General features: G+C 41.6%; 1 protein-coding gene across 1 annotated transcript; it reads left to right on the top strand.

The window, feature by feature from the left end:
- The first annotated feature begins 15,287 nt into the window (after positions 1-15,287).
- Positions 15,288-16,713, top strand: lky (leaky). The gene has a single exon (XM_017232757.3). The coding sequence runs from the start codon at positions 15,394-15,396 to the stop codon at positions 16,510-16,512; it is 1,119 nt and encodes a 372-aa protein (XP_017088246.2). The 5' UTR covers positions 15,288-15,393; the 3' UTR covers positions 16,513-16,713.
- The last annotated feature ends 219 nt before the right edge of the window (positions 16,714-16,932 follow it).

Genomic DNA, 16,932 nt, shown 5'->3' with positions numbered 1-16,932 from the left:
CAAGCCACTTAAAAAGTCTCAAGTTTGAAATACTTTACTCAGAAATAAGTACAGACAGAACGCCATTTAACCGAAGAACATTCAACCTTTAAGCCAATTCAAGGGCCATTACCACTCTGCCCTCCAATAGACTACAATTTCCCTCATAACGTTTCATTATCTGATATGTCGAGCGTTTCGCTCAAAAATGCCTTTCCCTTTCGGCTCCCTTTGGAGGAAAGTGGCGAAACTGCTGCAGGATATTCGTGGGAGTGCAGTGAAGTGAAGTGAATTGTAGCCACGAATGTTTCTGACTTTTATGCCTGTCGCCTGTCAACGCCTTCCGAAAAAGCAGTGGTCAGAGCCTGAGAAGTGGTGAGCTCGAGAACCGGAGGACCTGAAGTCTTGACCCTTGCAGGACCAAATGAAAAACGAACAAAAACAGTGGGCAGGAGGCGGACTTGTCGGCTGGCCAGGGCTTAAACATTGTGACATTGATTTTCATTCCACAGGCTCACATGCACACATTTTTTCGGGGTCTTGACTGGATTCTTTTCTGCCAATTTCGAGAGCGAGTTGGCTCGAAACAGCTGCTACCTAATTGAAAATTTCACACGTTTTTACTGGTGAGCTAAAAAATGTGGAAGCTTTTTATTTTCTTTCTCTAGACTCCAGATTTTTATTGAATTTAGGTAGTTTAGGGAAGTATCAATATTGAAGAGTTTGAAACACGAAAGAGTATTCCCTTTAAAATGATGCTTTTAAAGGAGTGTCTAGAAAAATAATACTTAAGCGGGGCATTTTTTTAAAGGCGTGTAGTTTTTCTCTTCATAATACTCTTATTTATTTTCATTATTAAATTAAATTTCCGAGGAAAACTAGGAAAGAATGAAGCAAGGTGTAACTACACAAGTTTTCTTCAACAAATTATTTGCAAGCTTGGAAAAGCAGGTAGGTATTTGTTAGTTTTTCTTGTTACAAAATGTCTTTTCCGTAGCCTTCCTTGGAGACTCTATTTTTTATTTATATTTTTATGGCCTTTGTTATTTTCGCCGACGATCTGCAGGTGGTTCTCCGCCAGTCAAGGCCCTCCCGTCAAGGACTTCAACAACAGGTGAGACTGGCTATTGATATGCCAGGAGCAGATAAAATAGCAGCAAAGTTTTTCAATTTGAATTCAATTTAAAGTTGAAGCTGCCATACACTCGGATATATACATACGTATACATTACTCGTATATCTGTCGAATCTGGCTATTTTCCATGTTTTTTCGCATTTCGCTCGAAAGTCTGTGTTTTCTTTCTGGCAAATGCTGAGCTTTCATATTTATTTGACTCCGTTGAAATGCAAATAAATGCAAACATTTACTCAAGAAAAACAAAGTGAGTGGGTGGTTGTGTCACCCCCACCCACACCCACACCCACACACGCACACACACACACATCTACACATAACGATAATTATGCAAATGTAATGGCATAATGTCGGCATGATTCCTTTTAGCCAGGACACTGAGTGCCAGAGTCCTGTGTCTCCTGGCCCGCGTTGCGTTGATTTTATGTAAACAAAATGACGGACGCCTTGAGGTTTATGATACCTGCTCCTGCCGCTGTTGCTGCCACTGGGAGGCCGAAAGCAAGCGGAAGTGGATGTGGAAGTGGCAGCAGAGCAGCAGCGGAGCAGAGCAGGAGACAAAAGGAAGAGGCATCCGGGAAAACCAAGTGGAAGCCGAGGGAAGGCCGGGAAAGAGCAGCACAAATCTTTGAGCCCGCGGCCAAAAAAAAAAAAACAAAATAAAGAAAAGCGTCCAACTCGTTTGACAGGGTAGCGGGAATTTTGTTGTACACTAAGAACAACTTTAAGTACATCCCTCCGATGTAAAGAATTCCATTAACTGACAAGTTAGAAACCCCTAAACAGGGGTTCTGTCTTAAAGATAACACACAAAATTAAATAATTTTAGATCCTTATTATTCTTAGTAAGACATTAAAAAAATGCATGCGAGGTTTTTAATAGTTTTTAATAATTTTGGAAAGTCATATTAAATTTCAGTTACATTTTATTGCATAATTGAAAGGTTAAAAAATTAAGTATCTCAATAAACAAAGCAAAAAAAATATTACACAAAAATAATATGAATAATAAAAATAAAAACACAAAAATAACTCTCCTAATCCAATTACAATTTTCCAATTAAATATGATGACCTTATAATGACTTTAATTTCATAAACTTCCACCTATGACGGACCCTAAGTTGCTTCAACTGTTCTCGAATAATATTCCCATCCACCTTAATAGGCCTGATTTTCTCGCAGTGCAATCCATACTTTAGCACCCATTTAGAGCCCTTCAGTCGCCTTTCTGAGCCGCTCGTTAGCAGCCTTGAAAAAAATGAAACCCGAAAAAAGGAAAAATACACGGAAGATGACGGAAAAATTGTTTACCATTCTGCGTATTTTATGTTCTTTTCTTTTTGGTTTTCTGGTTTTCCGCTTTTCCGCGCTTTCCGTGTATCCTGCTCCTCTCTGGCCGCTCTTCTGGGCTTCTGGGTTTTTTGTTGGATGTCTTGCAGGACTAACAAACTGCGAAATGCCTAAAAATGAGCTCCAGGAAAGCCAGGAAAAACAGAACCCGAATCAAGGGGACACCTATGCAAAGCGTTTTGGTTTTGGTCGAGTGGCGGGGGGAGAGTCCTTTGAGGGAGTGGACGGGGGGGAAAACCTTTTAAGCGGAGAAAACTGGGTTATCCACTAAAGTGCAGTCAGCTGAGTCGTTTGTCCGTGAGTGTGTGTGTAAAGTGCAGAAAGCTGTTTGTGTTTGGACCACCCACTCGACCGCCCAAACACCCGCCCACCAAGCTACCGAACCACCTAACCACCCACTTCCCATCCCCAGCCCCCCCTCTATCTCTCTTAAAAACCAACCCTCTACAACTGTCACGTAGTTTTTAGATGTATTTTAAAAGATTTAGCTGCACTTTCCCTAAGGGGATGCCGAATACTGGACACACACACTCACACAAGAGAGGGGGACGGGGGCGGTGGCGGTGTGGCTGGCCTAAAGGGGCGTGGCTACAGAACCGCAGATAAACTGCAGGCTGCAGAACCCAGCCGTAGAAGTGTGAAGCGAATGTGAAACAATTCCGCTAATTGCAAAAAATGCAATGCCAACGCAGAGTGGTTGTGGGTTACTCTTGTTTTTTTTTTCCACTAGCTGGGTGTTGGGGCGACTAGGTGGCTAGGTGGCTGGAGTGGGGCCAAACCGCAGCCAGCTCCTGGTCATTAAAAGGCGTTGCACCAAACAGACCACCAACAGCCCGGCTAAAACTTTAACTCAATTTTCCAGCAGTTCTCGAGTTGAGTTGAGTTTTCTTTCTCAGATTTTTCTTGTGCTTTAATTAATTTAATTTTGTGCAGCTCCTCTGCTCCCGACGAGGTTGAAGAGAGGGTGGCCGGGTTAGCTGGGCTAGATGGGGTTAGTTGCAAACAGCAACAGGGGTCAGGTCACTCGAAGCGAAGGCCTTCGAGTGTTGCATTTTTCGCACGCTTTTAATTAAATGCCGCGCGTATGCTCCGCTTTTATTACTTGGGTGTGTTTCGACGAAAGAGATAGGTTAGAAACATAAAAAAGAGAGGGACGAACGCCAAGGTACATAGCTGGCTGGCTGGCGGGGTGCCGGGCGAGGGCATATGCTTTGTTTATTGGTCGCCACTGGCCAGCAACTGGGCGTGGCAGCGTCGAATTGTTGTTGACAGTTTGATTGAGTTTGCGTTGTGTCAGCGCAAGTTTTTCCATTTTTTTGTCCGGCACATTGGAAGATCAGAGACCGCAGGATACGCAGGATGCAACGCGGGGTTTCGGGTGACACACACAGACACAGACAAAAGCGGGCGGGGCGCACAAATGAAGTTAGAGAGTGTCGAGCACTAGAAAAGTGAGCCACTGTGCATTCACTAACAAGGATAATTGCAAAAGGAAGTAACAATAAACCCAATGATATCGATGGCAGAGAGTGGGAGCGGGCAGGAGCGGGTGGACGGACGAGTGAAGCAAAAACAAAGGCACAACGAAAATGAATACGGAAAAAAGAAGCATGTCCTGGCTGAATGTCCTGGCCGCATGTCCTGGAACGATTGCGCCAGCGAGCAATCAGCGTAAAGTGCGCGCCGCTTTGTAACTGAGACGATAAAAGAGAAAAGGCGAACAAAAACGGGCGAAAAAAGTGTTTTTCGAAATGGGTTTCTGGACTATGTGGTACCCGGTACTCCTTGATTTCCCTAACTTTTGTTTTACGTTGCATATTCTTGGTCATCTTTAAGTTATTTTCCTTCAAAATTCTAAATGGTTAACGAATTTTTGCAAGTCCCAACATAGATTCCATTATTTCCATAAAAGCAATATGCCCTTCAAGACCCAGAGAGTACCGGGTATTTAAAATAAAAATAAAGGTGGCAGAAAAGGCGAACAAAACCGAACAGAAAAATGGGTAACGGAAGGACATGACAGGAGCGGGCAGGATCCAGAAACAGGAAGAGCCAGGGAACTGAAGCTGTGCCATCGCAGAAAAAAACCAAAAAAAAAAAATAAAGAAAATAATAATAAAATGTCGTTTATTGAGGGCACTCGAACAGAGAACATCCAGCAAGCGAGGGAATGCGATTGTTGTCCACTCCACTCCGCCCATTACTCCTTAAAAGTCCTCACAGGACCCTGCATTTCCCAACAGCCGAGATCAAAGCCCAAGACGAACTTCACTTGGCTTCACTTTGGTGGAAAAGCAAAAAACAAAAAATAACAAAAAAATGGGCATTCCTCGGGAATCACAGTGCAACTTTGATTGAATTTTATGGGAATGCCAAGAGAAGATCATAAATACTTGCTTTTATGCGGCCATTTTACGCTTTTCATTGTTCGCTCTCCAATAATAACCTTGGCGAAATCGTCCATTACACTGGTAATTAATAAGCGCTAATGTGACTCTTTAGCTTTGGCATGGACTCTCTTATTAATCTTCTGCTATTGATTTCAAGGAGAGCCCTGCCAGAAATTAATTATATATCGTCCAGACTACAAATTAACAGGATGTTGGAAGTCTAGTTGATGGACTTGGATAAAGACATGAGGAGATTCTACAATTAGGCCTGGTTCTGAGCTTAACATGTGAAGCAAGTATCTGAACCTACATTGTAAAAAAAAAAAGGACCCTATTATCTTCTGAAAATCTTCCAAACAAAAAGTTTCAAAGAAAATCGTTTGGCCATTTAAATGGTAATGGAATAAAGGACCAAATGTTATTTATTTTATAACAAGCAATGGCTTTAAAGGTGTTTGGCTTGCACCTCCCAGGAATTTCAAGTTCCAGGCTGTATTTATTTCAGGAAAAGGACCCAAGAAAACAAAGTCCTGCAAGTCCTTTTTTGTGTTATTTTCCTTTTAGAAAAACCTAAAAATAGCTGAGCCGGTTAAGGGCCTTTTAAATTCTTTACATTACTGGGAGGCTTTTCTAATACTTCTCACATTTAATTCTAGAGAATCGTAGACCAAGCCATAATTCCAACCTTTTTTTTTAAGCCATCAACTAGATGGTTTTACGATTCACTTTCGTTTGAATTTGAGAGGCTATGGGGAGAAAAAAAGCTTTTTCTACAAATATTTTCATTTGGTATTCAAATATGTTCTTTATGTTCAGCACGAACCACAAATGATATTTAAAAACACGTAAAGCGCAATGCAGAGCTTAAACCATTTGCCAGCCAACAGGGCGTATGCGTTATTTTAATTGCAATCACTCATACGCAGCGTGTGACAAATCAACAGGACACTGGGGCCGTCGTCCATTGCCATTTGTTGCGCTGTCCCGTTGCTCCGTTGCCTTGTCCTAAATGCCCTAGTCCCCCACTCTTCCACTCCACAGCACAATGTCGAAGGATTGGACATGAACATTCCGTATCCCCTATGCCGCATCGACGTATCCCGTATCCCACATCCCGTATCGCCGTGTCCTTGGACGAGTGCTTTCATGCACATTTATCGTGATTAGCTATTAATTGATAATAATTAACTTAAGCACAAGCCACAGATGTTTGGCCGCCGTCGAACAACAAAAACTCGGAAAAGCAGCGGGCGAGTGAGTGTGTATGTGTGATACACACACACATATCCTGTGGATATCCAGGATGGATTTCTTTCTTCTTTTCCTCAAATTAAAGTTTAGTCTTCTTAGTGGGATTCTTGGTGTTTTTCATCAAAATAAGTTAAAGCCAAACGCCACTTCGTCGGTTAAGCCTTTCGCGGTATCTGCCCGCAAAAGTATGCTACGAAATGTTACTTACATTGCGCTCTTTGGAATTTCTCAGACGTTCGATTTCCGCTCACTCTTTTCGGGGGTTCACTTTTTGTTTATTTTTTACACTTTTTTTTTTTGTTTTTTATTCGTTTTGTTGTATGTTTTGAGAACGTTAAAAAAATGTTTCAAAAAAACACAAAAAAAAGGCCGACGGACTTCCTTTTTGATAAAAAACTTGAAACTGGATTGGGTGGTTAATTTTATTTTTTATATGCGTATTATTATTTTGTATACTTGTCAAGTTCGTGCAGCTTGTTGATTGAGTTGGTTGGCATGAGACAGAGACAGCATGAGACAGAGAGTGAAAGAGACAGTAAGAAGTAGAGGGGCGCGCGAACACAAAACAACACAAATTTAAAACACAAAGTGTCTTGTGGCTTGTAGTGTTTTCCAATCTCTGATTCAGATGTTTGGCCAACTTCTGCAACTTCCTCACTGTCCTGGGTCTGTTTTGGATTTATTTGGATGTCGGATTTTCGGATTTTTCTCAACGGTTCACTTTCGTCTCTCAGAGTTTTTGGAACGTTTTGAAGTCGTTTTTTGTATGATGCTGATTTTGAAGTGGAACTGAATTGATGGCTGATTGTTATTTATTTTTGGGCTGCTACGAGATCCGTGCGGCACGTGCTAACACGTTCAGATTTCATAACCAACTGTCGAGTCTGTTTAGTGGCAGCCAGCAGCAGCCGACAGGACTCCGACAGGACGAGCCAGCAAACGACCGAAGCTCCGCAGCCGATGGCGAGCTCACAGCCGAAGGACTAAACGAACCGAACCCGAGCAACGATTCTTGGGTGCTGTGAAGGGTTCTTTTTGTTTTTTTGCGCTGGGGTCCTGGTAGACTTTTGGGCGGCCAGGACGCCACCGCCTGTTGGCCCAGCATCCTCCCGCTCTCTAGCCGAGCACGGCGCCCTCTCTTAAGCGCTCTCTTAGCTCGAAAGAAAAGTTAAATTCCACATTAAAGCCGATTCGCCGTCCTTGTTGGTCCTTGTTGGCGCTCAAGTGTTGCACATTATGAAGACCAAGCCAGGCATAAAACTTTCACCATTAGCCGCGTTAATGTCCGGCTCGCGCCGAATTCGTCAGCTGGCCAGATGAATGCCGGCCAGGACATAACCGACAGGACACATTCGGAGGGGCTTAGCGAAAGTTTTTATCGACACTTGCCCAAAAATGGCAACTTCAGCAACTTTCCTTGATCTTCAGGATCTTCGCAAAGGGAAAACAACGTGGGAGGCCGTTGGAGGCGGTGGAAGGGCCCCCCACGCCGCTAAAAAAAATCTTGGCAATATTTATGCCAACCACTTGGGATCGTAAGTGCTGTCAGCGATGCTTTGCTTGGTCCTGGCCACATCACATCCTGTTTCTGGAACGGAAACCCCCGTCCTTCGACTTGGCGCACTATGACATATTGTATCCACAAGTGTACGTGTCCTGGTTGCCAACAAAAGAAAGTTTTCCTTCGGCCTCGTACGCTCCCAACTCTCCGGAGTTCTTGCCAGGACTTTTCGCACACACACACACACAATAAAGCACTGAAACAGTGAAACACTCAAACACACACTTGTACATCCACTCGGAAATCCCATAAATGACACACTTATTAGTGGCTTGGAGAAATGCAAGGATATTGGCCGAATCGCTGCAATCCTGCCACTGCAATTAACAAGTGATTATAAATGCCCCGTCCTCGTGTCCTGTGAAATTCAATTCATCGCTGGCTAAACAGGATTTTCGAGATTCATTTGGCTTTTCCCGTGTCGAGAGTTATGCTCTCGGGAATGCAAAAGTTTCAATTGCCAAACACGGCGACCTTGAGCGCACTTCTGACCCCAGCGGCCGTGAGGCCCTGCCGGCTCCAAGGGGCATTCACGGAGAAATAAATAAAAGAATAACAAAAAAACTAGCACATTGGATGTTTTCAAACGAAGCTTAAGTGCTCTATACTTTTTATTTTTGTTTACACATTTTCTGGCCTTTCTAGTTTTTTAAGAAATATAAGGAGCTTGCCTTTTGAGGAAAAAAGCTAGCTAGGTAAAATTATGTGTGTACATATATATGTTGATTAATATTTATAGATTTTAATACTTATAGTTTTAAGTCTTAGGCATAAATTCAACTGTTTCAACAGTTTCAACGGTTTAAAAAATGCACACGATTTAATCTTTGAAAAACTTTTACTTCGAGAATAGAAATTAAATAATTAAAAATAAGTTTAAAATTAAAATTTGAATATTTGTTCTTTATTTTCAGACGCAGATACTTTTTGAATTGGAATTTATTTTATTTTTATTTAGATTTTACCCTTAGAGAAAGAAAGAAAATAAATTATTAGAAAAATTATACAAAATAATTTAAAGAAAAAGCAAGTTTGAAGATAAAAACTAACTTTAAACTACAAATGCTTTAAAAAGCTTTGAAATATGATGTCAAGTGTGTTAAATAAAATAACGTCTTTGGAATTCAGTCATTGGGAGTCATACATTCAGTCCAGAGGCAGTCTGGAGAAAACAGGTTATTATAATACTGAACAAATAATATAAGTTTATTATCCTGAACAAATGTTCATAATATGTTTTGGATGTATGTAGGTACATATTACTATATAAAATATATTGGTAACAAATCATTAAACCGATAGTGCCATTAATTTTTACCCTCAAACCACAATACATCAATACATAAATAACCCTTCAATACAATGAATAGCCAACACCTTCAAATTTGTTAAACAACTCTCTGTTAGAGCATGAAAACAAAATGCAGAACAAGTTTGCCGCATTTGTCACATGGACACTGTGCAGATTCGCAACGTTTTGGAGTGCAACGAAATGTGGCATGCCCCCTCTGCCAGAACACACGCCCCACACACACTGGCACCCACCCACCTATCGCCAAAGTTAATAGCTTGATAGGGGTTGAGTTTACCACATTTTATAGCCACCCCGAACCCCCCAGACGAACTAAGGGCATGTCAAAAGGTGCTCACATCTCCTTCCTGCCAGACCTGTGAGTCCTGTGCGAGTCCTGTGAGCCCTATGACTGCGTACGTGTTTGTAAGTGTGTGTTCTGGTTTTTTGCGTGTAACAGAGACAGCCAGGGGGAGACGCAGAGAGACAGGAGATGGAGGGAAAAAACTTTTTCCAGCAACTACAATAATTTAGTATAGTTCACCAAAAAGTTTCACCTGTCCGCATCCGCATTCCACACAGACAGACACACTCACACATACACACATATATCCTAAGCACCCACACTCACTGCCACACTCTCACCTACTCCAGCCGCTTATCCATGTGTGCGTCTAAAGTTTATTGGTAAAATTTTATTGCAGATTTTTGCGCTACCTGCTCTGGCCTACCTCTGCACCCTGGCCCCGTCGAGTGCCTCACCCTGTGCCTGGGGCCTGCCGTCGTCTTGTGAAAATATTTGGGAAAACTTTTGCAATTTATCTGTTTCATAGCCAGCGACCAAAAAAAAGCATAAAAGGGGGTCAGGCTCTGGGTGTCCTGGCATGAAAGAAAAGTCCGTCCAGGTATCTTGGCCTGTCGCTTTCAGGCGCTCCCCGTGCACGGGTATGTGTGTTAAAAAAAATCTGAAAAAGAGATCGAGATTTCGGGGTAAAAAACGCAATTGCAAATGAATCGAGTTAAAGTAATTTAACAGTATATTGTCCCCACAGAACTGCGCCCCTCCTGCCACTCCGACCGCTCTCTCACTCAACCCTTGTCTCGGCCAGTCCAACAGATGGCCAAAAGCAGATAAGTGTTAACTGGAAAACTGAAAACTGGAAACGGAGACTTAACTGGCTGACTGGATGGCTGGCTGGCTAGCTGGCTGGTCGACTCTCCGAGCCATATATCATTTTCGAGTGGGTCAGCACTTGGGAGCAGGGCTACTAATTGGTTCCCAAGGATCCAAAGCGTGAAGCCAGAAGATGCCGGGACAGCCAGGACGTGCCAGGATACTCCCGGTCGGCTATCAGCAGCTCAAAGCTCCCTCTTGGCGGGCAGCTCATTTCATTGAACTCAAGGGCCCATATATTTCACAGAATTTTCTATAAAATGTTGGATGTGATTTTATTCATTTTCTTATTATTTATTTTATAATACACTTTATGAGAACAAATTTTGGATTTTGAATATTCAATTTGTAGGGTTGTATGTATGAGGCTTGTACATGACTGCAGGAATTTAGGGTTCCTAAATGAAGATATCCTATACAAGTTTTAAAGAGTTTAAACACTTTAAAGTTTAAACATACACCAAAATATATATATCTACACTATTAATATACCCTTGCAGAGGGTACTATATATTATTTTGTCCAAAAGTGTGGAACGCAGTGAAGGAGATATCTCCGACCCTATAAAGTATTTATGACCACACTTTCGTGTTCTTGAAGATAAAAAGTTAGAACTTCGTTCAGATTCTATTTTTGGTCAGTCGTTTCGACCTATAAATTTACAGCTCCGCCTGAAGTTCGCTTTGCTTTCTTGTTCTTATATTATCCTTATAATTCAAGGCATTAAAAAACCTTTAAATTAAACGAATGTAAGATTTTTAGGTTGAGGTATGTAGCCAGGATATGTAGCCAGGAAAGGAAAATTGAAAAAATTAATAAAAGGTCTACATCGTATGAAGAAAGTGATTATCAATGGCTGATTCAAGGGTGTTTTTAAAAACTGGTTAGAGCTGATGCGAAGCTATTCGTTAGTGGTTGGGAGAAAATAATTAATTAAAATGGTTGTCTTGTTGTGGACTTTTATGGTCAGTCCTTTTATGTTAGTGAGTGCTCCTTCTTCATAAACGACGTTTTCGGTATATTAACTGCGGTTAAGAGAGTGTTTTTATGAGTGATCATAACCCACTATGCATCTTGGTAGGTTTGCTCTGTATGTATAGAGATAGGCAGACATCCGCACTATGCAACATCAGCAAGAAGTCTGCAGAAAATCCTACAAGCATTAATATTTCGTGAATGAAGCCGCAAGACCATTAATAAACCTTTTACTATTTTGATTTACTTTATAATCCTTTATATCAATATATGTATGCTATTATTATTAAATTCCAATCTTTTAAGTGATACAAATTGTGTATTATTATGGATAAAAATCACAGTTTTTTGTTTATATCTTCTTCTAATGTCCTAATGATCTTCAAACCAAAATGAGGGCACAAAACCTGTGTAGCAAGAAGCCAAAAATTGAGGTTATCAACCACAAACCGTTGTATGAACAAAACTGAAATGCGGAGAATATAAAAACGAGACATAAAAATAAAATAAAGAAGATTCAAAAAAAAAAAATAAAAATAAAAAAACTGTCAATGGGAAAGTAGAAAGCAGAAAGAAGAAAGCTGCGCGAAATGTGAAATACCAAAATAAATCCCAACCCGGCACTGAGCCTCGAATCCTGTGTATGTCCTGTGACTGTATGAGTGTATGGGTGTGTGTTTTAGTGTGCCCGCGTGAGTGTGTGTTTGTGTATGGTGGGTAATAATCTTATCTTTAACTCGGCAGAAACAGAAGCCGTTGTCGTTCTTGTTCATGTCTTTCTTGTTTTTGTTGTTGGCCTTGTTCTTGCCGCTTTGAGCTTTGTTATTGTTGTTATTCTTGTTGTTGTTGTTATTTTTGTCATCGTAACCAGCGACTGTGAAAGGCAGCAACACTGAAAGAAACTCAGTGTAGTTCGTATGTGTCTATTTGATTGTTATGGAGAGCTATATATTTTTTTAAAATAAGTTTTTTTTAAAGTGATTATTTAGTTTTCAGTATTTTATCTTTTATCTTTTTTTTTTTTTTAGCTTCTAAGCACTCTAATTTCTTTCCGAATCGTTTTTTTTCTCGCGGTGTATGACTGCGCCATTGTACGGTAAATATTCCTGCCTCCGTGAACCGTTCCGCCCCTGGCACGCCCCCCAGCCCCCTCAATGCCATTTCCATATGGCGTCATATTGCTGGCAGTGTGCTGCCGTTGGTTTTCATACAATTGAAATTTGTAATTATTCAAATCGGATTTAAATACACACAGACAGCCACACACCAGGACACTCACACGCACACACACACACGGCGCAGGCACTGGGAAGGACTGTAGTACAGTGCGCGGCGAAATTTAAAATCAGCGAGCAGAGTAAAGAAAGCAAAGAAATTAAACAATGAGAAACGGGGAGGGGTGGGAATAAAAATAAAGAAGGAGGTGTGAGTGTGTGTGGCCCAGGTGGGTGAAAGTAAGGCTGTATGGGTGTGTGGGTGGGTGTGTGCTGGTGAGGCAGGTGCATAATGAGCCAAAAGACGACAATGGCGTTCCAGTTATCCGAGCCAGAATGCTGGAGAGTCGCGGACTTGTGTGTGACAACGCCAAATTGGATGAAAATTAATTCATTTTGAAGCGTTAAGATTCTTTACGCGCTAATGAGTTGAAGTGTGGGGCACACTAATACACACTCACGCATATACATATACATACACACCCATAGAGGGGAACAACATCTGTTCTAATGTCCTGGCAGCATTTGCCTTGCGGTTTCCCTCTGTCTCTGGCTCTCCAGGACATAAGCTCCGTTTCTGGCCCGGGGGAAAACCGCACAAAATGAATGAATTTGGAACCGGAGAGCCAACACTTCATCAAGGCTCTCTAGGACATGAATGGTTATCCTTTCACACACCCACACGCACACTCACACTCACACTGGCACTAGCTCTGGCAGAGCCTTGTTTAGACAACTAATTAAAACCATTAAGTGGTATTCCATTCGGGGCATTAGCCCAAAAACGTCGTTCCATACGTGGCATAACTACTTGCCACTCTATCCAATAATCACAACAGTTCCAGCGCTAATAATAATAATAATGATTATAATAATAACGGCAAATTAAAAACCAAATAATTGTCTAATTATAATTCCCCAACTAATGAGTTTCCAAGTGGTTATCTTCATCGCTGAAAATGTTGTTTTGTTTTCTATCTTTTCAGCTCCTGACAGTTTTGCAAAAGGATCCCCGGGTCTATAAGCGAGGGAGTGTGTGTGTCTAGGGGGGTTGGTTGTGTATTTAGCTAGCTTATCGCTTAATTGCCCCACTAAGTGTAGCAGCAACAAGGACACTCAGTTGTGGCAACTCGAGTTATGCTAAATAAACACAAGAAGATGCGGCAAAATGCCAAAAGCGAAATATATTTTAGCCAAGCTTTCTGGTTCTCTGGCTCTCTGGGTTTCTGGGTTTCTGGTCGAAAGGAATGCACCATCGAAACCACCGACTTCCATGCACCACTGGACACTGTTAATAATAACTCTGCTCAGTTGAGTTCCAAAATGCTTTATCTAATTCGCCAGCCAGGACTACGATTATTATGCTATATACGTATAATCATTATTTTGCCAATCCAAGTGAGCCCGGAGCCATTTTGCGGACGAGCTTGGGCAACTGGAAAGTGATTAAAAACAATTAGATCCCAGTTGGGATTTCTGGCCAAGCGAGGGCCAAGAGCCGACAGCCGACGTGGAAGGGAGGGGGGCTGCCAGGATACTGGACGGATGACAGGAAGTGCGCACAATGAGTTAGCGCAACGGAAGCAAACTAGAAACTCCCTCCCTCCTTTTCCAGAAGAGACAAAGAGCAAAGTTTCAAAAGGATACCACACTCTGCTACTCTGCTTTCCCCTTCAGACTTTCAATTTATATATAATTTTATCCCCCCACTACTGCTTTCAGGCCATTACCAAGCCGCCTTTCGTGCATAACTAATGACAAAGTCAGTGATTAAAATGGCCCAGGGGCCTCCGACCAATCGAAGATGCTAATGCGATTCAAATGCATAATTTTCGGTACTTCCAGCGAAATAATAAAACAACAACCCCTTCGGGAGACTTGCCATTAATCCTTTTAAAGCTAATCTTAAAAATAAATCATACAAAGTGATATTCGAAGGAGCGCGTTTTCAGAACTGGCTTAATAAAGACTTTCCTTAAAATCTGATTGGAAAAAATAAATTTATCACATTTGACTCAAAATATAATGTAGAGCTCATCACAATAAAATACGAAATTCTAACGTATTTTTAATTAACAAATCTCTCCGCCATTTTAAATCAAATTCTGGAAAGGATTATCATTTTGGAGTCAGTCCTTTGATAGCAATGAAGTTTCATAAACAAAATTAAAAATAATTTTTCCTGAAAAAATTTATTAAATATAAGGGGTGACCGATTTTTATTTAAGATGCTAATAAAATGGCTACTAGTTTTGGCTCAAACTAAAAATCCCAGCTCATTATCGCAACGATATAATTGTTTGTTGAAACAATTTTAATAAATAGGGAAAAATTATCAAAAATATTCTTATACGGCAGAGTAATGATCTTAAGAGGCTTAATTGTTTAAATGGATGAAGTTGTTCTATTCTCCTTGAAAATATATTTATCAAAGTGGACCCTTTGGGATGGCGCGACCCTTTAAAACAATAAACTTTTAACGAGAGTTAACGCCACGATACTGTGGCGGGCGGAAGAAGAACTCATGATCATCATATAGGTAGCCCACCTCTATTCGTTACAGTCCCGGAACATATATAAGCCAGAAAAGAAAGCTAAGCTCGAGCGTTGTTGTATTACCATATAATATAAAATAATATCTTTGCATAAAGTCGATTGCTACAGATTTGTGAATTAATCATTCGGTCTGCAACTATGGGTGTGTCATGTCTTCAGATTGAAGCATGTGGCTTCCTGGCGCTCACTACGGCATGCCATTCGTCACCTACTTGGACTGCATCGTCCCCAGTCATCAACAGAAACAGAAATCAATCCGTAAGGACGTAATACTGCTGAGGGATCAACGTTATAAAACTAAAGTCTTTAATTGGATTTGAATCTGATTTCTCTAAAAGCTACAATAGAATGTTTCAGCTTTTTTTTTTTGTTTTTTTTTAAACAAGGAGCCCTGAAAAGACTGTCAAAGTCATACCTTGGAGCCTATGCATAGAATGGATCATAATTAATCAGCCGGCTGAACAAACTTCAACTCAATCCTCTAAAACCAACCACTAAAAAACGAAACAATAAAAATGGTGGAGTTTGCGTTTGACATCAAGCACCTGTTTCCGCAGTCGATCATTTGTGTCCAGCCCCACTTGCTGCGACCTAAGGCGCGGGAATCCGTTCTTATTTATCAAAACCATAAGAAGACGGCACCACTAACACCAGGATGCAAGTTAAGCCAGATAATTGATGAGATGGGGAAGCGGTCTGCGGTAGCTCAAGGGCTGAGAGCTCCAGTGACTTCGGCGGAGAAGATGATCACCAATACCACCAACCAGGTGACCTATCTGATGGCAGACGACGAGTCGGGCCGCTGGGCGGTAACCGGATTACTCAAGGTGGGCAACAAGGACCTCTTCCTGTTTGACGGTGATGGCAGGTGCCGCCAGACGAAACAGACCCCTGCCATCCTGGACTTTTACATCCACGAGTCGCGTCAACGTCGCGGGCTTGGCAAGGTTATTTTTGACAAAATGCTCGCCGATCAGGGCTGGACACCTGGCAAGTGCTCCGTGGACCGTCCTTCCAAGAAGCTGATTAGTTTCTTGGCCAAGCACTTTGGTCTGGTACGCACTGTACCACAAGGAAATAACTTTGTGCTTTATCAGGAATTCTTCGAAGACGGGCCGCCTGTGGGTCAGCGGAACAAGGACACTCACGGATCAGGAGGTGTTGGAGTAGGTGTAATCAAATCGGTTGCTACCGTACCTTGCCGTGAGCGTTTGACCAACTTTCAGGCTTCTTGCTACAACCCCATCGTGGGTGGAAGCAACCGGAAGCTAGCAAGAAACACCACCAACTCCAATGCCAACAAGAATGTCAGATCAAACATCACCAACAAGATTGTTAATAACCCCATTATTCAACCCCCCAACATGATCAATTTTGACAACGATATCAAAAACACCAGAAGAAGTTTCGCCAACAACTCGATGAACTCTAGTAAAACCGAAACAAATAACATCGCTTCTGGATCAATCCCTAAAGCTGTTTCAAACCAAGATCGAATTCTAAGACGCAATCGAATGTCCGAAGGGCCAGGAGCCTCGAGTGCTACGCCTCAAAATCAATCAGTAGGACGTTACGTCCACAAGCCGAGAGACAGCTGCATGGCCCAGATCCTTGGAGGGGCCTTTGGTCATTAAGCTTTTATCAGGGCCCTTGTAGGATACACACAGGAGCCGGCGTAGGTAATGCTCCAGCGTCTCAGTTTATATTTTCGCATTTGGAGCAATCCCTCGCCGCCCTCAAAATTTTTGTAAATCCTGTTAATTTTTAAAATTTTGTAAGGTTTATAACGCACTTGCGACCAGCTGTCTATAAATACAGCCTTACCTAAATACCAATTACCATTTTGTTTTTTAATTTTTGGTCAAGTAAAAGAAAATTATGTATCACTGGGTTGATAAAGTGCATCCATAGTTTGCTAGGGGGAGGAAAAAAGATATGTGATAAGTCTCAAAGGGCGCAGTATTAGATAGTTTTAAAAACAGTTTTAGTTTGGGAAAGGGTGAAAGGGGTGAAGCTGCGATTTACTATATTAGTGACTTAGGGACTGCACATTA

The sequence above is a fragment of the Drosophila bipectinata genome, chromosome XL (genome assembly GCF_030179905.1).
Source record: "Drosophila bipectinata strain 14024-0381.07 chromosome XL, DbipHiC1v2, whole genome shotgun sequence".
Classification (NCBI taxonomy): domain Eukaryota; kingdom Metazoa; phylum Arthropoda; class Insecta; order Diptera; family Drosophilidae; genus Drosophila; species Drosophila bipectinata.
This window is presented reverse-complemented; position numbering and strand designations above follow the sequence as displayed.